This window comes from Telmatherina bonti (assembly GCF_933228915.1).
Source record: "Telmatherina bonti genome assembly, chromosome: 13".
NCBI classification, from domain to species: domain Eukaryota; kingdom Metazoa; phylum Chordata; class Actinopteri; order Atheriniformes; family Telmatherinidae; genus Telmatherina; species Telmatherina bonti.
In genome coordinates this window covers 7,715,327-7,740,982 of record NC_136611.1, presented here as the reverse complement: position 1 = coordinate 7,740,982, position 25,656 = coordinate 7,715,327, and the positions used below count along the sequence as shown (strand labels likewise).

The 25,656-nt window shown below is 38.6% G+C and overlaps 1 protein-coding gene across 1 annotated transcript in view; it reads right to left on the bottom strand.

Annotated features, from left to right (window-relative positions):
* LOC306764247 (metal transporter CNNM4) overlaps nt 1-15,221 on the bottom strand; it is a gene marked incomplete at its 5' end in the record, with an annotated part of 56,133 nt that extends 40,912 nt beyond the window's left edge. Inside the window, one exon of the mRNA XM_079251330.1 lies at nt 13,829-15,221. Within this exon, the coding sequence (XP_079107456.1) occupies nt 13,829-15,221 (1,393 nt within the window). The remainder of the gene's footprint in view (nt 1-13,828) is intronic.
* Between the last annotated feature and the right edge of the window lie 10,435 nt (nt 15,222-25,656).

The following is a 25,656-nucleotide window of genomic DNA, read 5'->3' as shown; positions in this document are numbered from 1 at the left end:
TGTCGATGTTGTCGGCTAATAGTTGCAGCCTTATGTACAACCAGTCATAACTACCTGATTATCTGGTTACAAAAATAAATGCAAACTGTTGAAACAGAAAAACTAAGAACGGAGTCATGATCGACTGTCAGACAGGTCCTGTGGTTAAAAAAAAAAAAATGAAACAAAATGAAATGAAAAACACTTTATTAATCTCCAAAGAGAAATTCAATTAAAAAAATGCCCAAATCCTCAAAGCTCAACCACCATGAGTTTAACGTTTGGTTTTCTTCACCGTAGAAATAACCCTTCATTGATGACACTGATTCCTTCTCTAAGCTTATTTCTGATGTCTTTCCTCCTTGGCATCGTTTTAACACACTTGAATCTTCCATACTAATAAACTCCCAAAGTGTCTGCTTATAGAGATGCTCCTATTGATGATGATTGGCTAATCAGTGGATGTGATCAGCAGCGTCTTCCAGTACATCATTTGTTGTTAATCTGAGATTTTATTTACCATGTTTAAAGATCTGTTTTTCACATCTTGACCTTAAAACTAAAAATAGAGGAATTTTTCTTTTTAATCCGACCATTTCTGTGTCTGTCCTCAGTTTCAGGCACGTAAAGAAAATCAGAGCGGCACTCTCCCCTCAGGCGCTCAAAAACACACAGCTGCCACTAATGAAACTGGGAATATGACTTGACAGTGAAGGGATTGTTGGTTTAAAAAAAAAAAAAAAAATGGTTAAAACCATCCCTCCATCACTCGTCATTTTATATTGACAAGCTGTGAACTGAAGCGACAGCAAATGCCGTTGGAGCTTCATGACTTTGGAAAATGTTTAAACGGGTCACCTCTGAACCGACTCACAAGGACCCATATGGAAAAATAGAACAATAGAACAATAGGATTTGACAAGTATTACAATTTAGCTTGCAATTTAATCTTTTAAGTTACAGTTTCAGTGTTCACAAAGAAATAAATTATCTACAAGAGACAGAAGATTACCACATGGCATGACAGCAAAACGTGACTTGCTCTATATCAGGGGTCCCCAAACATTTTGCCTCCAAGGGCCAAACTGAAAATGATCCAGTGAGCCGCGGGCCAAATGCTGCAGCTTTAAGGTTTAAGCTTTAAGGATGAAACACGAGAAAATGCACAATGTTATTTTAATTATTGTTTTATAGCAAATACGGTGTCTTTTTTTCCCCTATCTGGGCAAATAAAATGTTACATAAAAATCAAATATAGCAATCGAACAATAAAACCATAGTTAGAGGGGCAAGAAATAATAATTACAGCCACTAAACTGCAACTAAGTGCAACGTGTCAACAACCAGAAACAGTACATGTGGTACGAGGCAAGTTGTTGTTAATGAGTGGAAAACATGAAGTTGATCTTTGGACATTACCAGTGTCTCCATGTTGGGTTGCACCTGGTTCATGTCATTCCGGATCCCTCTGACTCTGGTCTTATTGGGGTTCATGACACTGAAAGTGTCTTTTTATCAAGCTCTGTAGGGCATTAATATAAACAATGACTTAAGGGCCAACAGCAAAGTGCTGGCGGGCCGATTTTGGCCTGCGGGCCGCAATATGGGGCACCCCTGCTCTATATTCTAACACAAGGATGCAAAGTGGAGATGTCAGCTTCACCGACCAGCAACAAGACACAACCTGCCAAGGCACTGAAGCCTGAAGGTCACAATGAAAACTGTCAGCACACAGATGGACACTTTGGGTTGCCATAAATGAGCCCTAAGTCTCCTTCACTACATGACTGATGTGGTGGAGAGGATTCGAAGGATGCTGGAACATTTCTGTGATTTACAGCGATTCTGCTTTCCTTTACAGCTTTGGCGGTTTTGGAAAAGTATCACTAATGTATCATCATTAAAGGTGTCTTTAAAGAAAGATATGTCAGTGTCCTCTCAAGCAATCACTACAATAGTTGTAGGATGAGTTATTTAAAAAATACAGCAACATGAGGATAAAATTAAAGGAGTGTTTACTGAAACAGGAACGAGAAACATGCAGACTTTGTCTTATCTGAGCTCCAGCTTCTCTTTTTCTTTATGCAGCCCTTCTCCATTATTTACAACTAAATGAACAACACCTTTCACACACAAATCACCCAACAGTTCAGGTTCCAGTTCTTTATGTTCATAATAACAGAGTTCCCTTCATTAAACCGTCTACCGCTGGTCTTTTCACACACACGCTGATACTCCCAGCAGGTCAGTTGACCTTCCAGTCTGTTTCTCTACCCTCTGGCTTTTCTGTCAGCAGCCAGCGAGCCGGCCTGTTTGTTGACACGAAACATGGGCGACAAAGAGATGAGGGGGAGAGCGATGAGTCTTTATGGGAAAGGAATGCCACACACATACTGATCGTGCATAAAACCAACCGGTCGTGTATGGCCAGCAGTGACCACAGCCGCAAATTTCAAAACAAGCACACTTTGAGGGGATGAAATAAAACCACACACACACGCTTGCGTAATAATCATGCATAGAAAGACTTGCTGTGTGCAACAAGTCAAGCTCTCCTAACCAGTTCTTCCAGTTAAAACCAGAGCGCCATGCGGTCAGATCTTCTGTGATTCTGCTGTAAGCTCATGAGTTGCAAAGAAGATGAATTATTTATTACTTTATTATCAAAAGAACCTCACTGTTCTTCGAACAAACATCCTTACACTGCTCTAATTGCAGCACGTTAGATAAAACTTTAAAGTATAGACCTCATCAGAGTTCCTTCAGTTCAGCTTTAAAGAGAAACTCCAACTCTGTATTAAGCCACTTTAGGGGGGATTTCCATGGCTTATCAAACACCAATGAGGGCCACAGAAGTTTGTTCATATTTGGAGAAGGATTTCATATCCTTATGAAGAGATTCCTACAGCAACGAGTTACGCTTTGCTCTCGTTCAACACAGGATCGGCACAGAACTAAAAGGTAAATGTAACCAAAACAGCTTTTAGGGGGAAAAGAACTAACAAATAAAGCATTTAGCTCTAAATATTTCTTGGGTGATAAATCATTTAAGTCCTTCTTAACTCTAAATGTAGTAAATTTCATCTTAAAAGCTAAAAGAAAAAAATGAAACCTGCAGACTTTTGGGGGAGCAGCTCTCTGATAAAGCTGTTTATGTATAAAACAGAAGTTTAAGATTGTTATGCTGTTATATGACACAATAAACCATTTTCACATAAAAGGTTTAATCCTGCTGATGTTGCCTGAATTCAGTGTACTTCTCAAATCTGTACATAGAAATACTCTAGCAAACATGTCTACTGAATCATAAGACTGGATTTTGATGGATTAGTTTGTATATTTCCATATGTTTGTAAGTTATTGGGAAGGAATATCATGTTTGGTCCATCTTCCAAACTGCAGGTTTTCTCCTAAATTCACAAAATAAATTAAACTCACCATCTTTATTACACGTACTGGCTATGTATACATGCGCAACAACATTCAAACTTTTTATCTTATTCTAAATAGGTTACGTGGCATACGGAGAGTAAGGTTTAAGTCATTTTATTATTGGAATTTGCAACATTTTGGTTTTCCTGTGTGGCTCTAATGGCAAATTAACCAACTTATGACCAAATATTACTTGCTTGAACTTGTAAAGCAAAAATGTTTGGTAAGAATTAGAAGAACAATTGCAGCTTGAGATGATCTATGCTGCAGCTTTTAGATGCAAGACAAATCCAACACATCTGAATCAAATGGTTTGATTTCCTCATGCACACGCCATTCAGCTCTTCAGCCGCCTGATAACACGACATTCACTCGATTCAGGCATGTTTAGTGCTAGGTAGGCTCAGAGGTATGTGTAAACAACATGAAAGTATGGACACTCCCAGTTCAGGCTGGTGGTGGTGTAACAGTGTGTGGATATTTCCTTGGCACACCATTAGCACCAACATGACATGGTTTAACCACCACAGCCTACCTGAGTGTTGCTGCTGACCATGTCCATCCCTTTCTGAGCACAGTGTAGCATCTTCTGATGGAAACTTCCAGCAGGATGATGCACCGTGTCACAAAGCTCACATCATCTCCACCATGACGATGAGTTCACCGTCCTCCAACGGCTCCACAGTCACCAGATCCAGATACATCCAGCAGAGCAGCTTTGGGAGATTCTCATCATGATGTGCAGCAAGTGTGTGATGCCGTCATGTTTATATGGAGCCATATCTCTGAGTAAAACTTCCAAACACTTTGTTGTATCTGTGACACCAAGAGTTAATGAAAGTTTAATCCAGTATCAGCCGGTGGACCAAATAAAGCGTCCAGTATCTGTAAATACAGCTGAAACGCAAACTGTAATACAAACTGGTCTTAGTCCATCACACTTGGACGAAAAACTGGTGTCTCACTACACTACACTTACATAAATTTTATTTAATATGATCCAATATAATACAAAGAAAAAGTATGAAATATATTCAATATTTTAAATGCATTTCCCAGAACTGTACATGAATTAACCCAAACCGAGTAAAATACTTTTAACATAACCTAAAACAAATTCCACTAATATAAACATTTAAGCTGAACGTGATGTAATTCCAACTACCTGATAGCTGCAAGTTTCTGCTGAGCTGCTCCTGATTCATGCTGATATTCTAACACACAGTCTAGATCTGCTAATGCCACTTACACACACACACACACACACACACACACACACACACACACACACACACACACACACACACACACACACACACACACACACACACACACCAGCTGCATCGTCAGCATTTCAAGCAGCACTGACAGGACAGGAAAGGGGAGGCAAGCAGCAGAAAGATGATAAGAACACGGGAAGAATCAGAGAAAAATTGGTTGGCGCTGACGTTCAGCTGCAGACTGTTGAAGCCATGAAAGGCAGAAAGAGGTTTGTGCAGTTCAGATCAAAAATAGTGTGCCGTAGGCTTTAAAAAGAAAAACATCTGCATTTTTAAGTTACGGTTATTATGGAAGTTTTTTAGAACAACTTTTATTAAGTTTTGAAATAAAAAGAACAAAACAAACAAGCACAATATGACAAACAATAAGGCCAAGCAATAAAGTTGACAGTCGAGAGATTTTTGTTTTATTCAATATTTTTGGTTTATTATTCTTATAATAATATTGATAGTTTAAATTAAGAGAAAAAAATATAAATAAATAATACATAAAAATCAAACTTTTAAAAGAAAAAAAAAGATAAAATTAATTTAAATTAAATTAAAGGCCCTGCAATGGACTGGCGAGCTGTCCAGGGTGCACCCTGCCTTTTGCCCATACTGCTGGGATAAACTCCAGCTTCCCCACGACCCTTCATCAGACTAAACAGTTGGGATAATGAATGAATTAATTAAATTAAATTAAATTAAATTAAAAATACATAAAAAATTAAATTAAAAATTAAATTAGATTAAATTAAAAATACATTAAAAATTAAAAATACATTAAAAAATTAAATTAAATTAAATTAAATTCACATGGGATTGGTCAATCAGAAACAGCTGGGAAAACCAGCTTCCCTACACAGTCATTTAATAAATCCTATTTTTTATTCAATTTACTTTCTCCACCATTCAACATAATTCTTTCCAACTTTGCAAAATAAAGAACCTCTCTAACCTAACGAGAGTGTGATGGTGCGATGACGAGCCTGGAGGATGATACCCCAAATAAAGCAATCCTCGCAGCCAGTTTACTCTGTTTTCCAGACGTAGCGAGGCAAAGATCTCTCCCCAGTAAGGCCTTAAGGCCGGGCACGACCACAGCATGTGAGCATGAGTAGCAGGGGCATGACCACAGCAGTCACAAGCACGATCCACTTTTAAGAGCCTGAGCTCTGATCTCCATTCTTAATCCATGAAGGAACACAAAACTGTTTTGTTTGTAGAAATATGAACATCAAGAAGAAGAAGAGTTCACATTCAGTCTGTTTGGAACCATTTTGTAGATAAAATGTTCTTCAACCAGTGTGTGCAACATTCCTTCAGGTAAACACGGCGCACAGCGGAATAAAAGGCTTAGTTGAGACCTGGATCAGTCACAAAGGTTTTATCTTCCGCAGATAAAATCCAGACAGCAGAGAGAGTCAGCTGACATGCATGTGAGAGAGCGAGTGGATGAAGGTGCATCTCTGCAGGGGTGTGTGTATGTGTGTGTGTGTGTTTACTCTCTGCAGAACACCTGAGAGGCTGCCTCTTTAAAATAGAATGGCAAATATTTGCTGACATGCACGTACAAGCACAATCACCTGCAGAAAAATAACAGTGGTAGAGAACGCAGCCTCGCAGTTGGCCGCTGGGTAAATATTCAGTCTAAAGCTATTAAAAAAAATAAAAAAAGAAGCTGTCAACGTTCAAAGCCGCTGATATTTTTGCCAACCTCAGCGCTACTGCCCTGAACTTGTTTGACTGGAGCCAAAGGAATCCGCTATTACTGCCTCATGAGGGAGGCACAAAATCTTATCTTTTCAAACAAGAACAGAATCACAGGCAGCTAAATCTACGCTGCTCTGAGTGATCGCCTTCATCCTGCATGAAACATGTCTGTCCTGATGTAACCAGCCGTTTCCAGGACGATAAGTCCTCCCATCCGCAGGGGACACGGGATACTGACAGTCATACATCATGGTCTTTAAGTCAGCAGACTAAGGGAGATGCAGGGGTGTAAATCTCAAGTTTGATTAACTGGATAACAATGTTTGCTGATATCACAAAATGCGCCATTATACAATTTTCATTTTATTTAATTCAGGAGCAACAGGGGGATGAATAACTTCTTTTAATATCGAAACATAAAAGTATGGCTGTCAAAGTTAATGTAGAGAGATTCATTCATGTAATTAGAGCCTGCAAAGGATGGCCTGTTTCATAAAACGCACTTTCAGCCACTCACTTACCACCTTACCAGTTGGTGGCATTAATACATCGAGTTACTGCACATCCCCAAGAGAGGAGGAAGAAGGAGGAGGAGGAGGAGGAAGAGCTTAAGACGGAAAAGCAGAAGATGACGACAAAGGAGCAGAAAAAGAAGAAGAGGACAAAGTAGAAGGAGAAGATGAAGACCAAGGAGATGGAGAAGGAGCAGCAGAAGAAGTAGACAAGGAAAGAGCAAATGAAGTAAAAAAAAGAAAAAGAAAAGAAGAAGAATCCGCATCTACATCATGACAAGATGGAAGAATCTGCTCTTTAGACGGGACATTTGACGATTAAAAAGAACAAAGACGGGGAAAATGTTGAACAAAAAGAGTTTTGCCATTTGCAGAAAGAGCAGGAAGGAGTTTTTGTTTCGTGGAAACATCTTTATCTCAGTATCAAGCCTGCATATGTTGAGGCTACAACTTCAGGTTCAACACCTTGGCAAGCAGAAGTTAAGTGTTTACATTTTGAAATGTGATTAATTGTAATTTATCCACCACTGTACTGTAATTAGTCAGGTTTATTTGTTTAAAAAAAAATCAAATATTTTACATAAAAACAATATTATTTTCACAAAAAACACACTTTGCCAAATTCTGGACCCAATCAGCCTTTAAAAGGCTGATTTTTGTTAAAATAAGTAGCAACAGCATAAGTCCTGCTCTCAATTCATTCAGAAACAGCTGTTAGTGAATAATTCATGAGAAAACCGAGAGTGTGTCCAGAGTGTAAATTTATCTCAGAAGATGCTCAGTTTGTCAGCTGCTGCATATTTTCAGGTCACTGTCAGACAATTGTTAATATGTCATCTCAGTTTTTCTTTCAGGGAATCCAAATCCTTCCCAGGGTTGTTTCAACTACTCTTCCCTTGATAGTCGCCATATGAAAACACAATGACGGATGGGCAGAAAAGCAGGAAAGTGGAAGGAGAGATGGAGGACACAGCGAGAGGACACACCCACAACGCCAAAAGGACGATTGTCCCATCAGCATGAGGCAACTTTTTAACTCGGTGACGAGTCATACATCCCACCTCTTTAACAGTGTGTTCAGACCAAACATGTTTTAAACGTCAAAAACGCTCAAAACGTTGAACGCTCTACGCTGGTCACTAAACTGTCACGTTCGTGTCCGACGGCCAAAATTCTCCTGAGGCGTTTGCCACTTGTCTGGAGCGAGCGGTAAACACGTCGGAAAAGAGAGGGGGGAAAGGCGGCGCTTTCCTTCCGGTTAGGTTGAATGATGGCGGTGCAGTAGAGAGATGGCATGGTTTTATTTAATAAATAAAGCTAGAGAACGTTGTCGTAGGGCAGTGATAGTCACTGTTAACGCAACAAGAGCCGCACTCAGCAGAGAGCCACCCCCAGAGTTTAAAGTCAAGCTCTGCACCAGTCGGCTAATTAGGTCTGATGTGAGTCAGGTGTGTTGCAGCAGAGACACTCTCAACACTTGCAGGACTGCGGCCCTTGAGGACCGGAGTTGCCCACCCCTGGTTTAAACCAAAGAAAAAAACACCTTCATTTTGATATTGTAGTAATTGTCACTATCTGAATTTGTCTTAAACCACCAGACATTGGTTTAAATGTGAAAACAGCGTTGAGGACGTACAACGAGACACCGTTTGAGCTGAAAATCTTTTTCCAGTGCTGCACCGCTAAACAGGCCCGCAGCTCAGAGGTTGTGTTATCGAAGATGTTTATCGGGGAAAACAGATGGAGGAAGTGAAGCTGTAAAAGTTAAAGCAACTCTGAGATGCTCTGCTGCTCCAGTATGAGTAAGCCTGATGCACCCTTTGCCATTTTGTCAGTGAAACAGAGCCTGCAAACGCTGTTCATTGCAAGAAAAAGCTGGTTTGCCATCCATCTAATACAGAATGTACTGCACACATCTGGCTGGCAGAGTAACATACAAAGGTTTCCCTTTCCAGGTGAACACCAGGTGACACCTCTCATGTACCTGAAGCACTAAATAACTCCTGCACAAGCTGTAGAGGACGTCAAACACGAACATATGTTGTCTGGAGATACTTTGGTTTGACAAAAAGGTCAGATATGACTCAAACAACTACTTACTGCAAATGTTATCAAGATAAAGCTGCAGGTGAAAGAAAAGACAATTTGTTGCTTCACATCACACACAAACATGCTTCAGAGTGACGAGAATGCATGAAGCAGAGACCCCACAGATCCTCGGATTAACCAGAAGAGGCTGGAAGTTAGTTGTTACTTTTAGACACAATCGCTAGATGTGATGCCACAGACGTTCTCGCTGTGGAGGAACATGACCGAGACTCTGCAGATCACAAATGTTTTAGGCTTCTGCTGTACAATGTAGAGTTTCTTTACGGCGTAACAGACTATTCTCAGCCCATCTACTGCAGTAATTCTTCTCCCAGTCAGAGGAAAAGCTGATCAACACCCAGTCATGCTTGGTTTGCAGTAAAACTACGGTCAAACACAGTGAAAAAATACAATCCAACATCTCAGCACTAATAAACATGTCAGTCCCGACATGAAAACTGAGCTTTCAGTCTTGATCTAAATAAAGACTAAAATCACACACCTGTCACTGTGTTGTTTCTTTGTGCTACTGAGTTCACAAGGTGTGTTCACAATTATGAAGACAATACTATCTTTAGCCTGAAAGCAGAAAATCTGGTGTAATATACAACAGTTCAACGTCCAGTTGGGAGTTTCGACCTTGAATGACGGGTGTGAAAAGGTGTTTCTGCCAGAAACGTGTCAAGAATTTGGTTCAGATCTGTTCATAACAAAAGCAGCGTTTGCACAACAAATCCTCAAGTTATCCTTGAGTGCTTCTGAACATTTGCACCAAATTTGGAAAAACTCCCCAGAAGGATTCTTTAAATAACATGATGACGTTATAAGATGTAGAAATGATCCTGTAAAAGTCAACACATATGGAGAGGTCGGAAAATTCAACAAGAATGCATCACTAAGACCACATTAGACATGTTGGTGTATGTTATATTGGCAATTTAACACATATTTCTCACAATTTAAGGTCTTTTTTTGTATATTTTTATATATTTTTACTATTTGTGCACGAATAAAAATGAAAATATAAGCATCATGGCTGTTTTAGTCACTGCCAACTGAATATTAACTTAAAAAGTGAGCAAAGTATGCATGTTTTCACCTGAAGATAAAAAAGAAGTCATTTATGTTGCACATCTCATGTCTGAAAAGGTCTAAAAAGACAAACATTTATAAATTAAAATTACAGTTCCACAAATGTTTGCAAATATACAAAACAAATAACTAAATTCCAACCACTCACTGGCTCATTTTCGCCTGTTTTGGTTTTACAAAGAGATAAAAAGCGACAAACAGGTACGACGCAGACCCAACAGGACCGGTGGTACGTCCAGATAAGTTCCCAAACACTGATAAACCGCAGGCATTGTAGACCCACCTGACAACCACAAAAAAACAAAACATTTTCCTGAAAGGCTCGAAATGTTTAAGCTAAACCTGGAATGTTTCGTCTTGTCCTCAGCTTTCCCACTTATTGTTTTTCCTTTTTTGTTTTTTTTTTTACATCAAATAAAGCCACTAAATACAGCATCAACACAGCAAATACAACTACTTTTACTTCTTTAAGAATGAAAAGAAAATTAGTCATTACTGTTTAAAATGTAAATATAAACATTTACATATTAAATTAAAAACTAAAACCTGCTTGTTTTTCCAGAGAAAATTGGTCTTTTCTGAACACAGAACTTTTTTCCTGCATCGCCGTACAGCAGCTTTACAGACGGAGTCCTGATGGTTGAAATGTGTGTTAATATAAGTGAGCACCTGAGGGTCCAGCATGTGAGAGTCTGTTGACTTAGTGCAGAGAGCCTCCAGGAAATTCATGCTTCACTTGGGTTTGTGGACTTTCTAAATTACACCTGATGTCTGCTGTGCATAAAGTCATTTTTAATGATGATAAACACACAAGGCATAAATGGTTCCTTTTTTAATTTTGTGACTAAATCTGATTTATTGCATTAATTATATGTGAGTTATTTTAATAAATGTCAACATGCATTGCTTGTTTAGCTTTCCTTTTTTCTCTTTAAAACCTGGTGGTACTATTTCCTGCAACGGCCACGTCATTAATATTTTATTGCATCTAATAAGTTTGCATCTTAGTCTGTTTGAAAGGTCGTGTCACGTTGACTGGAGCGGTTCTGCTTACACGCTGAGTCAGTGATGAAGGCTTGTCTGCAGATGCGACGGTTACTGACGACCTTCTGCGAATTCGGAACAACAATCCTGAAACTCAGCCAGCAGATTTCATCATTTACGGCTCAACCAGAGGAAACCTGTAGGCGCACTTACTGATGCTGCAGGATGCCATCACCGTGGTAACCGATGCCAAGCAGCAAGTCAGAGGAACTTGAGATGCAAGCGGGGAGTCGGGTCATAGCAGATGCAGGGTGGGAGGGGGGAGGCAGGAAATCAAGTCTGAACATAATTACGTCTCTGCAGCCGACCACCGCCTGACCGCAGGCTGCTCAGTCACAGCCTGATGCGGTAAAACAACAGGATGAGGCTCAATCTAACCAATGTGGGAATTAACTGAATAAAGTCAAATTTTTGATTAATAAGGTCCCAGGTGTGCTAGGACTTTAAGGGGATTTAAATCTCTTTTGAAAACTCATCTTTTTACGTTGGCTTTTAACTCCGAAGAGCAGGAGCACTAGGTCTTTTCTGTCTTATTTTGTCTTTTAACTATTATGTTGTCTTTATTTTAGTGCATTTAATGTTGATTTATTTTATTTTACCTGTACAGCGCTTTGGTTACTTTGAGGTATGTGAAAGTGCTCTACAAATAAAGTTTGATTGATTGATTTAAAAAAAAAAAAAAAAGTTTGTAGTACTTCTAAGTGTTTAAGCAGAGGTTTTCCATGCTTGACTTAAACATTGCAAATGTTTTCAGGCATTTTCAGTACAGTTCTACTAAAGGCTTTTAGACAGGAGTGTGTTGTGTGTCTGTTCATCCAGTTAACGCCGACCTGACCTACGAATAATTTACGCATCATAAAGACTCCTAACATCTTCACATATTAACTACACAACAACTAAACAAAGAACTGTTTGAAATATTTTATCTTGAGGCACTTTGATGCAAAACCTAAAGATAATGCAGCGCAATCTGTTTCAATTTCTTTAAAGAAATATCAAAGACAAAGTTTGACACTTTTTAAATAGTATTTTTGCACCAACAATGTGAAAAACTTGGCATATTTCAACATATTATAAATAAAATGAACTTATTTCTGCTCATTCAGCCAACACCACTTTAGTAATAACAATAAAATCTCATAATGATGACACATTATTATGCTTGGGCTGTTTCAAGTAGTTTAAACACAAACTAACACTTGTGATTTACTGTTTATTTCTACTTTGTGTAGTATTTATTTACCTTATCAATGCGTAAATAAAACCATGTCGCATACCGTTCTAACACACGACATTACAACTCCAGAATGTTTAATCCAACCAAAGAATCGCAGAGATGTCTGAATTTGTCCGTGGTTTCATATCTCTGAGCAGCCAGATTTAAATGCAAGTTTTTTGTGTGTGGGGTGTGTGTGTGTAGGCATCACAGCTCACTGCCAAAGCCTCCCACCATACCGGCAGAGTCCACTTACATGATCTGCACCATGCACCTCCACAGCAACTCAACGTTTCATCAGACACATGACGAGCAAGAAGCGGCGAGTGAGTCAGGGAAAGCGAAGCTGCTGGGATGCATTTGGGAAGACGTGCTGCCCAGTCAGACCATTAAGTCAGATTGTCTTTTTTTTTATGACCTTCTACAGTCAGCTATTAATGCCGCTGCAGAGACAGAAGTCAGAACTGATTCCTTATTTTGCCAAAACAGGATGAGTATAAAGGGATATTTGTATTCGTAACCTTGACAGTGAGTGTCTTAGAAGGTGAAATGTATGCAAAAAAGAAAAGAGCTACTGTGTGTACATCCTTCTTCTGGACAACAGTTTCAATGTGTGTATGCATGAGTGTGTCTGTGCAATGCGAAAGTTTTACGTCCACAACCACAAACTATAAACACTCGGCGTAATCATGAAAGTCTTTGCTTTATATGAACGACACTGAGGCTCCTTAGCTTGCTGAACACTTTTTCTACTTCAGTTTAAGCCTCAATCCTCAGAAGCAGAACAAACCCTGACGCGGTGTTTGTCTTGCTCACAGCGTCACAAAAGCAAATCTTTATCAGAAACCATCTTAAAAAGGAAGTAAGTTAAAGTCTACAACAAACCAATTCGTCCAAACAACAGAAAGACATAAAAGCTTCACATCATCTAAAACACAGAACCCTCTTAAATATAAAACAATGAGAAAAGTGATCTCTCAGTTAGGGAGGAGTTGAACTGAAGACACTCAGGACAATGCTTTAAAAGAACAGTTATTTTTGTGCTAATCAGTTAATGATCTTACATTGTATCTGACTAAAATATATAGATGCAAGCTGCGACTGGTGTCATGTCCAGCCTGATCCATGATTCTTAAAACATAGGCGCTTAAAACTGCAACGCAGTGGGGACCATATTCAGTAGCAGCTGCAGAATAATGAACTTTTACATCTGCTTTTATACAATTAGAGAAGTTAATCCACAATGTCTATGTCTGTCTGTTATGCTCTGGTTTGCCTTAAAACAGTGACCGTTTTATTTGTTTTGGGTCTGCATTTCTAATTATATCACATGATTATAAAATGTTGATATGTACATTTTTCTAAAGGAGGTTTAGAGAAAAACATGTCATATAAAGCCCTGATGGGGAATAAAATATTCATTTTCTCCCACGTTTTGGAGAAAACCTGTGAGGCACATGTTGGAAAATCACCAGAAATTCATCACCAACCTTTCTTGAACTCCTCCAGCATGGAGTCCAGCTTCGTGTCGTGGAAGACAAAGTGGACTGGGTGGTTGTAGAACTTGGTGATGGTTTTCAAAGTGGTGCAGTCGTCCGGGTCCACAAAGGCCAGATCCTTGACATAAAGGATGTCCACGATGTTGGAGCGCTCGTCCTCGTACACAGGTATCCTGGTGTATCCGCTCTCCATGATCTCAGACATGGTGTTGAAGTCCAGCACGGCGTCGCTGTGGATCATGAAGCAGTTGGTGATTGGGGTCATGACATCCTCCACCGTTTTGGTCCTCAGCTCCAGCGCGCCTTGGATCATGTTGAGCTCCTCTTTCACCAGGTCGTTGTAAGGCTCCGTGACTTTCAGCATTTCCACCAGCTTTTCCCGGTTGTACACGGTGCCGATCTCCTGGCCCAGCACGCAGTCCAGGATCTTACTGATGGGCCAAGACAGGGGGAAAGTCAACAACATGAAGAGCTTGGTGAGCAGGATGGTGTTGGCCCCGACAGCCAACCCGTGCCGGGAGCACAGCGCCTGGGGGACAATCTCTCCAAAAATGACGATGCCGATGGTGGAAGCGACCACAGCTCCGATCCCAGACATGGTGAGGTCATCCAGGAGGATGGTGAGGGTAGTGTTGACCAGGACGTTTCCAAGCAGCAACGAGCAGAGTAAATAGTTACCCTTCCTGCGGATAGGCTCGATCTTCCGCGCGTACTTCTTCTCCTTGTCGGTGCCGCAGCTCTGCACGATGCGCAGCTCCATCGGGTCCAGCGCCATCAGCCCCAGGTTGAGCCCGCTGAACATCCCGGACAGCACCAACAGGAAGGAGATGAGGATCACCTGCAGCCAGATGGGCATCATCGGCTTCTTTTCTTCCACCACCCGCAGCCTATCCTCCAGCAGGAACCACTTCTGGTCCTGTGCGCTGAAGACGCACAAGCCGAACAGTTTGGACACCTCGTTTTTGCGCAGTTTCATGATGCTGAACGGGACCACTCCGGACGTGCCGTGGCCGCTTACGCTCATGCGCCCCGTCACTTTTATATCCTTCGTGTGCTCTGAACAAGTGTGATTAAAGTGGTCTAAATCGCCCATGTCACCCTCTTCATAACTGACATGTAGTTCAGTAAACTTGATGAGCTCCGAGGTGTTTGAGAACAAGTGGAGCCCGTAGAACTTGAAGGAAGCATTGCTGCCCTCGGTCACCTGGATATCACCTGTTTCGGTGGTTTCCGTCGGCATGTTGCTCTTCTCGAGCCTCATACCGAGTATCCGAGTGGCCCCTCGCGAGTCTGAAACCGCTGCCTCGGCTTTTGTTCCCGCCAAAACGGAGAAAAACAAGAATAAAGTAAGCGTAAAGCCTGGTCCACTCGAGTCTGTCGCCATGTTTGTATCGTTCTCCACCAAAGAGGGAACTTACGTCAAGTACTCGTTCCGAGAGCCCGCCCCTTCATTTGCATCAGCAGGCTCAGCCAATCGTTCCGAGAGCCCGCCCCTTCATTTGCATCAGCAGGCTCAGCCAATCGTTCCAAGAGCCCGCCCCTTCATTTGCATAACCAGTCACAGCCAATCAGGGAGAAGTACGTCACGCAAAAGTTTAGCTCGAGCCCCCGAGGTTTCAACTTTTAAAGTTGACTGATGGTTTGTTTTTTTTTTGGTTTTTTTAAGGTCTACAGCGAAGTTTCCAAATCTTACCAACATGTTTGTTTGTTTTTTTTAAAAAGGTAAATCTTTGTGAAGTCAACAAACTTCCTCTTTCTGAATTATGTAAAGGTATTTATTCATTAAAAATGTCAAAAGTAGAACTTTTTTTTTTTCAAAAGTAGGTCTTTGTAAAGCCAACAAACTTCTCTCTGAATTATTTAAAGGTAAAATGTCAAAAGAACATACCTTTTTAGAAAAATAAGTCTTTGTAAAGTTAAACTTCTTTCTGAATTATTCAAAGGTATTTATTTACTAAAAATGTCAAAAGTAAAACATACATTATATATTTTTTTTAAAAAAGTCAGTCTTTGTGAGGTCAACACACTTCTTCTTTCTGAATTATTTAAAGCAGTATTTTTCAACCACTGTGTCACTAGTGTGCCGAGAGATCATCCGGTGTGCCATGAGAAATTATCCAATTTCACCTAATTGGTCTAAAATACAGCTTTGTGTTCATCCAAACAGGTCCTAGTTAGAGATAATAAACTTCCCTCTTCTTGTGTTTATCTGGTTTCTATTCAAGAGGCTTTAACGAGATGGACTTTATATTAATAATATGGACTTTTAAAAAGAAAAAACATTTTATGGTGTGCCTTGTGATTTTTCCGTGAAAAAAGTGTGCCGTCTTAGCTCAAAATAGGTTGAAAAACACTGACTTAAAGGTATTTATTCATTAAAAATGTCAAAAGTAGAACTGATCATATCAAAAGATATTTCAAGAAATGTGTCGTTCATATAAAGCAAAGACTTTCAAACTGGTTCTTTCTTTCATCCGATGACACAAATGCTGCCAAAAACGAGCAATCATAGTCAAATGTATTAACTGATTTACATGTAATAAGATATCATTCTAGACTTTTAATCAGAGATTGGCATTTAGCCTACACAACTACGGAAAAAGTAGTTTCTTCGAGTGTAGCTCAAGTATACTTGATATATACTAAAACTGAGCCAGTATACCCAAAGATAACTTTTTTATGGACAATATTTTTTTATATATAAGAATAGTATTGAAAAGTAGACCTAACTTACTGAAACATATCAGGAAAAGTCTAAGACTATTAGTCAACATTAATACTTCCATTTAGTTATTTTTAATACTAAAGCTTATACTTGTAATATACCATTTACTTTATTGCCACTAACTACTAATACTTAGTATATCTTGATCCAAGTACAGAATAAGGTCAAGTCATTTATTCGTCCTACCCTCAGCAAAAAGTAGTATAAGTGTAAGGAAGTAGGAATACCATGGACCACACTAGTGTAGTAGAAAGTATTCTAACTTAAAAATTCTTTGGACTAAGCTGGATCATTTTTTTTATTTTAAGTTAAAGTTTATAAAATATACTCAAAGTATATTTTATATCTAGTATTAAACTAGAATTTGGACAAGAAATATTACAAGTACAATGGCAGTTTATTAAATGAGGACTTGCTGTGAAGTTTTAGTAAAAAAAAAAAAAAAAATCTGCACTTTGTGTTGCATTTTGCATGTACAGGGCTTTTCCAATAAATATATTAGAATTTGAAAATGGTAAAATCTTGAGTTGCATACCAATTAACTGGAAATAGAGGCATGATAATTGTGTTTTCTCCTTTTTTTCATACTGATTAATATACACATGCACATGGAGTTCCTGAGCCTTACTTCTTTGTATTGCATGTTGGGTGTGCGCCTTCATCAGAACACCTGGGGTCTGCTTCAGAAAGCTGGTTTAATCCATCGCAGTCATTTCAAGTGAAGTTAAAGCAAACTGATTTTTCTATTTCAGTGTGGATTCAGCTCAACTCTGAGTAAATACTGTATAACACAGGCCTGTACTGTATAACTGTATTTAAATAACCATGAGGCAAACCTGCTGGCAGGTTTAGATCCAGCAACTCTGAGTTTATCTTGTTCAGCTTCACATTTAACCAAATCACTTGTGTCTTTTTCTTGAAAGAGGCGCAAAACATTAGCAGGAATCATTTAGATATTTAATCATTTGTCATCCACTATTTATCAAAATAATATTCTCACTTGCCAAATTTTGTCTAATGTTGGAATAAAATCTTTATAAAGAACTCCAGTTTAATTTTGCTGCTTACAGTTTTCTGCATAGTTTAGTGATGTGCAGCACGTTTCCAAGGCAACAGCTTGAAGAAGTATTAAATAGTAAATTTTCTGGTAGCCTACGTGACATGTACATTTTCCGGTACTATACTTAAATTCACAATCAAGCATATTTTATAAAACAAACTTTAAGTGTAGGCTACTACTTTTAGCTCAGAGTTTGTATCTAAGTTGATAACAGATGGCAACTGATAAGACATTACAAAACTTGTTTTGCTACTGAAAGACAATGACGATGATGATGCTAAGGATGATGATGATGATGATGTTGATGATAATCACTGATATCTAAACTGTGACTTTAAGCGCGGAGTAATTGTGACGAGGGAAAAAAAAACAGCTGACAGTGGAGTTTGTAGCTTCACGATTATAAATATGACACAAACCTAGAGATAAAACTGAGAAATTATAGGAGTATATTCAGAAAAATCGTTTTTATAAATATTGATAAAAAATCTGCTTAAAATTTACATTTTCTTTTTTCTTTACATTTTCATATTTGAAAAAAGAAAAGAAATCATTTTAATCTATTTTCTTCACGTGTTTAGTCAGTGAAAATATCTTTGGTGTGATCACAGCGCCATCTAACGGTCAATTTACGCAACTGCAGCTTCACTGCAGCACAATTGCTGCCACCTGGCGGTGATAGGGTGAAGGTGCAGGGGATTGTCACGTACAAATGACCTTTTATTAGTTCACTACCTTACCATAAATCATTATTTAATATTAATGCAAATATGAATAATATTAACAAATTATTGTTTAATTATTAACCAATTAACAATAAGAAGTAATCCTAAAGTTGTATGCTGCTATTTTTTTTTTTTTTTAAAGACACCAAACATCAGTGAACAAACTTTTCCCAGTAACCACCACAGGCTGAAGTCAAATATTACAAACTGGGACATTTGTTTTTTTGATCATTACAGTGAAGGCCTGTAATCCAAAACTGACTCTGGTGCAATGAGAACTGGATATGATGGGAAACAAGGGTGAATTTTGGAGAGATTTACCTAAAAGAAATGTCAAGAAATTATATTTTAAGTACAACATGCTTTTGTCAGAGAAGCTGTTGATTTTATTATGATAGAAACAAAATTATATCTACATCCTTTACTTTGATGTTTTTTCTTATCTCTTTTTTTGGCACCTTTTCAAATAAAGTATTGAGCAATTATAAAGGGGAAATCATTAAAAAAAAAAAAACAGCTTTTGCATCAGCGATCAGCGTATGAACATGCCCTTGTGGCCATGCCATCTTACAAACCAGAGATCATGAGAAGGAAATAACAGCTTTGTTTTTGACGTTTTGAAGCAATCTCTTAGATCTGAAGGGATGAAATTAAACTTGTTTTCATCGTCCCTAATTTGTGCTGCAGAGGAAATAAAGTATTGTGACAAAATCACAGTCAATACCCAGAATCAGTTAGTTTTCCCCTCATTTAATATGCTAAAAATCTCCCTATATCTCTGGCTAGGTTGAATATTTACCATTCATAATAAAATGAAGTTTTTCCAGTGCTGAGGAGTTAATAAATCCCTCAGTTCATCAGTAGACTTCCAAGACTTAGCTGTTGTTTTTCACTATCGTCTTTGCTTTAAACTTTCTTTTTATTTTTATATTTATTTTTCTTTTTTTTGTTTGTTTGTTTGTTTGATAGGGAATCTGCTTATTCACAAACATCTAGAAACAGATGTAAACATGCTGGATTAGCTAACAAGCTCATTCACATTTGCAGTCGCGGCGGGTAAAGCTGGAATGTACAACGCTATAAAACAATAAAATTAAGATTTTAAACATTATTTCCATGTTCAAATAAATCACAGAACTGGCTTATATGAAATTATATGAAATTATTTTATTAAAATACATATCCTAAATTTATGATTCTACTTAGTTTTGGACATTCATGCACATATCTGGGGTGTTGGAACTAAATTAAATAAAGAAGGTGAAAGATTCTTAATGGCAATTTATATAAACAGTAAATTAATAGACTGTTTCTGAGCTTCCTGCCTGCTTTAAACCAGTCAATGGAAGTTTTGCTGTTTAAGTCTTCACACTATGTCTGCCTTTAATTTATCTCTGGACTCTGGCTCTAAATGTGTCTGATGTCATAAAAATAGACATCAAACCCCCTTTTTGGACTGGTCATTCACTTCAAGGTGAGTTATTTGCATTCTGATCAGAAAACTTATCTGTAAATATCAAAGAAATGCTCTGATTGGTTGTCATATATTTGTCTCAGATGTCCAGTTGCTGTTTTGATATTCAGCGTTTTCATTGTTCAGGTTTAGAAGACGTCTTTAACGAGAGCATCCAGGTTGTTTGTCTCTGGACGTGTCAGGAAGGTGAGGCTCCATGTGGAAGACCAGCAGATACTTTCTGGATGTGATAAAATGAAAATCTAGCAGATAAAAAGAGAATACTTCAGTGTTTTCCTCTTAACATTTTAACTCAGAACTTCAGAAGCTGGAAGGTGAAAGATCTTTTGGAAATCTTCACGTTTGTGTCTCATCAAAACAAGCAGTGAGAAGATAAAGTCAATGTCTTTCTCAGACAATTGCTTCACGTTTGACTCCAAAAACAGCTGAACCCAGGAACAGGGAGGCTCAAGTCCGGTCCCCGAGATCTACCATCCCGCAACTTTTAGATGCAACCCTTCTGCAACACACCTGAATCAAACAGCTTAATTCCTCCTCCTGCATGACCTCCACCGCTGCAGAGGCCTGGACGTGAGACATCTATTAGATCCAGGTGTGTTGGACAAGGGTTGCATGTAAAAGTTGCAGGATGGTAGATCTCATGGAATAAACTTGGGCATCATTTAGTTTAACTCTACTCTTTGTTTTTCAGAGCTCCAGTCTGGCTGGACGAACCAGGAATCAACGAGCTGGAGCAGAGACAACCCACAGCTCTCCTCCATCTCTACTGTCCAGGAACGAGGAGCAGCTTCTGCTGTCACAGAAAGTAAAGACATCAGTATAACGATGCTTCCGTTTTCATGCATGATGCAACTTCCTCTTCTCTAAACCAGTTCTCTGTTTCAAACATTCCCATGACTGATGAAGAAAAAGCGTATTTTGAAGTTGTCACCTAAATCCCCTTTCTTCATTCTGCAAGTCATTTTGATCATGTCTGCATGACTAAATTATTTGCTGCAATGTGATTGGCTGATTGTGTGATCTACAAATACAATACACTTAATAAAGTAGTATTTAAATAATGTATTTAAATAAATATATAAATAATATAATATAATCATATCATAATACAATATTTGATAATAATATATAATATAATAATAATAATAATATATAATATAATAACATATTTGAATAATGTATTTAAAAACATAAATACAGTGAATAAAGTAAAGCTAAGCATGACTTTCTTAACTTGGGATTATTCATCTGAATTCTGCTTTGATATTGGTGGTTTTCTGAAAGTTGTAAGTTTATTGAACAGCATAATTCAACAATTCAGTGTTTACCGGAGCTGGAAAAAACAAAACAAAACAGGATTTACTGTTTAAAACTAAAGGTAATGAAAAGAAACAGCAGATTTGGACTCAAACCTGTGCAGCTGAGGACAAGAGCGTCTTCAACCTGGATGTTTCAGCTGATCTGAGGCTTTCTGCCAGTTTCTTCCAGACATGTGGTGAATAGAAGCTGAATGCAGCTTCTCTATGTCTGCATCTGATTCTGAAAACTGATAAAAAAATAAAAAAAAAATAAAAACAGATCCAACAGCAGCGTTTGTCAGTTATTCACCATATTGATCCTCCTGCTGCTTCAAACAGTTGATCCACTGCCTAAATTTTATTACTTTACGTCCCTTTGGTTCATTCCGAGCTCGGAAAAACGTCATTATCTTACTCAGGTCCTTTAACTTGGAACAGGATGCAGCAGGATTTTAAGCTGCCCAACTTGATCCCATTAGGGGGAATTTAAAGTTATTCTGGGGGGGACTGGAGAAAGCATCTTAGAACTGCTCTCATTTTTAATAGCATTATTTCTTTACATGCTTTTGCCATTTAAAAATAACCCTAATTTATATTTTGTATTCCTGAACTGAAACTAAATGCTGTTCTGTCCAAACAAGTCCACTATGGCGCCCTCTTGTGGTCACAATGTTAACAGCATGGCCTCCTGCAAACAGAAACCACGCAGGGATGAGCAGGTCTGTGGCAGAAGAAATGCAAAAGTTCAGATCAGTAAAGACTCCAGTCTTTTTTAGAAATAAGTCTCACTTTACAGAGATACAGCCGGCAGGAAAAAGCAGCCTGCAATCACAGAAACTAAATAGTTTTTCCCTCCAATCGGAGAAATTAGTTTTCCCAAACAAGTTATTAAGAATCAGAGTTTGGACACATCTATACTGAAACAAATTATTACATGTTTCCCAAGATTTACAAACACTGATGTTTGTCGTTTCCTTTCCTCGGTGGGTTGCAGAGACGAGTAGAACAAACAGACCTGCTGACAGGAAGATGTCAGAATATTACAGCAACATAAATAATATTTAGTCTATGTGGAGCTGAAGGTAGTAAATAAAAACCAAAGCAGCTGAGGGGAAATGACTAAATGTTAATCGTTTAATGAGCAGTGAAGTTTGCTTTAATGGGTTTATTCCCGACGTGGAAGCTGGCAGGACAAGCTGGAAAGACTCCTGCAGGATCTGGAGACGGAGAAGCAGCTTAGGGAGGTTTTTCCAGCAGATAAAGTGTCTTTACTGAGCTCGGAGTGGGAGCTAACATGAAGAGGTTGGTGATGCGTAACTGGGAAGATCCAGTAAGGCAACAAACCAGTGAAGAGAACGAGGCAAAACAGGTAAGATCCAGCAGGTGGTTGAATACAAGCCCACATGACACACTGCTGAGGGGTGAAGCCGGACATTAAACTAGATCCAGAATGAACTGAGACGGATCGGAGGCTAAATCCGGGACATTATTCCAGATCCCGGAGAAGACGACCTCGCGAAACAAGTCCAGGGTCAAAACCAGTAAGGTCATCAGAAAACAGACTCACACGGTCCAGAACGGGTCAGATCAGGCCAGCAGACAGACGCAGGAGCAGAAGGCTGGAAAGTCGCTGGCCGACAATCTGGAAAAGTGTGACGATCCTGCTTAGAAGGAGAAAGGAACATGTGAAACAGATCAGAGTAATCAGGAGCTGGTTGGCGAGCTGGTGGGTGGAGCAGGTGACAGTGACCTGAACACAGGAACTGGGACACTAAGCTTTAGATACAAAATGTACAGTTCATGGTTCCAGTTTTTTCCAAGCTGATGATGACGCATCATTTTAATCGTTTTTATTTTTTTCACTTAGTTTGGTTTGAAACTAAACTTTACCTGCTGATGGTTACAGTGGGGTCATAATCAGGCGCAGCTACTTCAACAGCCATTCATCTCTGAAGGAAATGAACATTTCTCACTCAGAGATGCTAAAATGAAACAAATGAACATGTCAGGTTCAGAGTTCATCTTCAGCTTGCTTCCTCTGAGACTTTCAGACCCTGTTTGTCTTTCTGAAGACCTGCTTTCTGTTAATTATTCTAACAGCTGATCTTTATCCTACACATCACTATAATTTATACAAGAATGTTTGGTGGTTTTCTCTGCTAATGTTACACCCTGGAACCTGGGCTGCACTCCAATCCTGGACTTCTGGAACGGGAATATATTAGGAAAGACTCAGACACGATGCTTCACCTGCAGCAGCTCTGGCGTGAATGTGTTTCCATATTTTTCAGAAACATTTACACATGTCAACATTCTTGTTACAAAACATAACAGTGACACAAACTGAGACCTCGCTGTTTAAAACCCTTGTATAAATTCTACCCATGTTTCCTTTTAAAGGTGGAGTATGTAAGATTTTCAGTATTTAAAAAAAAATTAACTAAAAAATAACTACAATCATAATTAGATAGTTTTTTTTTTTAACATGTAGGTTCCAGTCTGTCCATATTTGATGCGTTATTAAATTACAAGTTTAATTAAAGACAAAGGCCCTTCTTGAATGTTTTCCTACCAATAAAAAAATGTGCTTTTTGTCATTTGTCATTAATTAAACTTATTTAATAACACATCAAATATGGACAGACTGGAACCTACATGTTCAAAAAACTATCTAATTATGATTGTAGTTATTTTATTAGTTAATTTATTTTGAAAATATTGAAAATCTTACATACTCCACCTTTAATGCTGTTGCTGCATATTTGATCAGACTGGCTCCGTCGATCAGCTTCGACGCGACGCTTCAGTTCCAAACTGCTTTTTAGTTTTAGTGAATTCCTGGAAGAAAAACCAACATCTCCTTAATGTTACACCTCCATCGTTTCAACACTTTCAGGCACTCCAAGCTTCACTTATAGGGAGATGGAGAGTGCAAGCAGGTTGGGTCGTGTCAAGTGATGTGGGATAACAGAACAAATGTATGTAAAGGCAATAAGACCAGCTATGTTTGGGGACTGGAACTGGATTAAAATGTTCCTTTTGCTGGTGGTGAGGGTGTATCAGGAAAGAGGGCTTCAGATGGACAGTACATGGTGGATTTTAGACCAGATTGAAATGGTTAGAAGGTGGAAGGATGCAAAAAGCAGGCGGGAGGCAAGTAAACCAAGAAGATGTGCTGAGGAGACATGGAGTGAAAAGAGGACATATTGGTGTGAGAGAAGAGGAGGCAGAGGACAGGTGGAGGTGGATAACTCGCTCTGGTGACACCTGCAGGAAAAACCCAAAAGGGAAAGCAATAAAAAAAAAATTATTTAAAAAAAAAAAGAAATGCAAAGATGGTGGAAAAATAACAAAAAAAAAAAAAAAAACACAGATTAATGACAATAAAATTATTTTTAAAACAATATGAAAGAGGAAAGGAGATGCACACACCATCTTTACGATGATGGTGATTGTAAAGAAAAGAAGACAAGATGTGAGATACAATGCAGTGATACTGAAGAAAGTTTATATAAAAAAGCAAATATGTGCTTTTTTAAATGTAAAGGGATAAAAAGAAATGGATATATACATGCATATAGGAAGAAAAGAGTTAGTGCTAGCAGAGGTGAGCTATTGGAACTGGAGAACCTGGGTTCAAGTCTCTGAGCTGAAAACTGAGGGAAAAAACCCCCACTGTGGGCTCCTGAGTAGGACCAGTCCATGCACACTGGAACCTGGCTTAGAAGCCCACTGCTCCCAGTGGAACTACAGGAGACCAAGTTTCCCTTCAAAATATTTTTATTGAAAGCAGTGAGTATTATTAACAACTCTTCTATATGGCATATGCTGCTTTGATTTTTTTCAATATATACACACAAAGAAAAAACAAAGAGAGTCACTAATCGTGATAGTAATAGTAATAATAATGATGATACAAAAAAAAGAAAAAAAATAAATAAATAAAATAAAATTATACATACAAATCTTCATCCAACGGACGAGGTACCAAAACACAGCAAAATCCCCCACCCAAACCCTCCCCATGACTGCACAGATTAATGGTCTCCGAGGAAGGAGATTAAAGGTTTCCAAATATTTTCAAACTCAATCATGTTATCATAAATAGTATGTCTTATTTTCTCTAGGTGAAGTGTATTTACTAATTCTGTGATCCACATCTTCAAAGAAGGGACGTCTTTTCCTTTCCAAAATTGGAGAATCAGTTTTTTTGCTAGTATTAATCCATATGATATAAAGCAATGTTCCGCATACCCCAGCATGTCCGTTTTCTGTGTTATTCCAAAAACTATAAGAATTGGATTTGGACTTATCCTCTTTTTTAGAACTTTAGCCAGGTAATCAAAGATATCACACCAGAAAGATTGGAGCTTAGGACAAAGTGCAAAGCTGTGTAAAAGAGTACCACGTTCTGTGACACATTTTTCACACAGCGGTGAACTTTCTGGGTAAATTTTACAGATTTTCTCTCTCGAATAATGTAGTCTATGTACTATTTTATATTGGATCAGGCAGTGACGTGCATTTATAGAAGCAT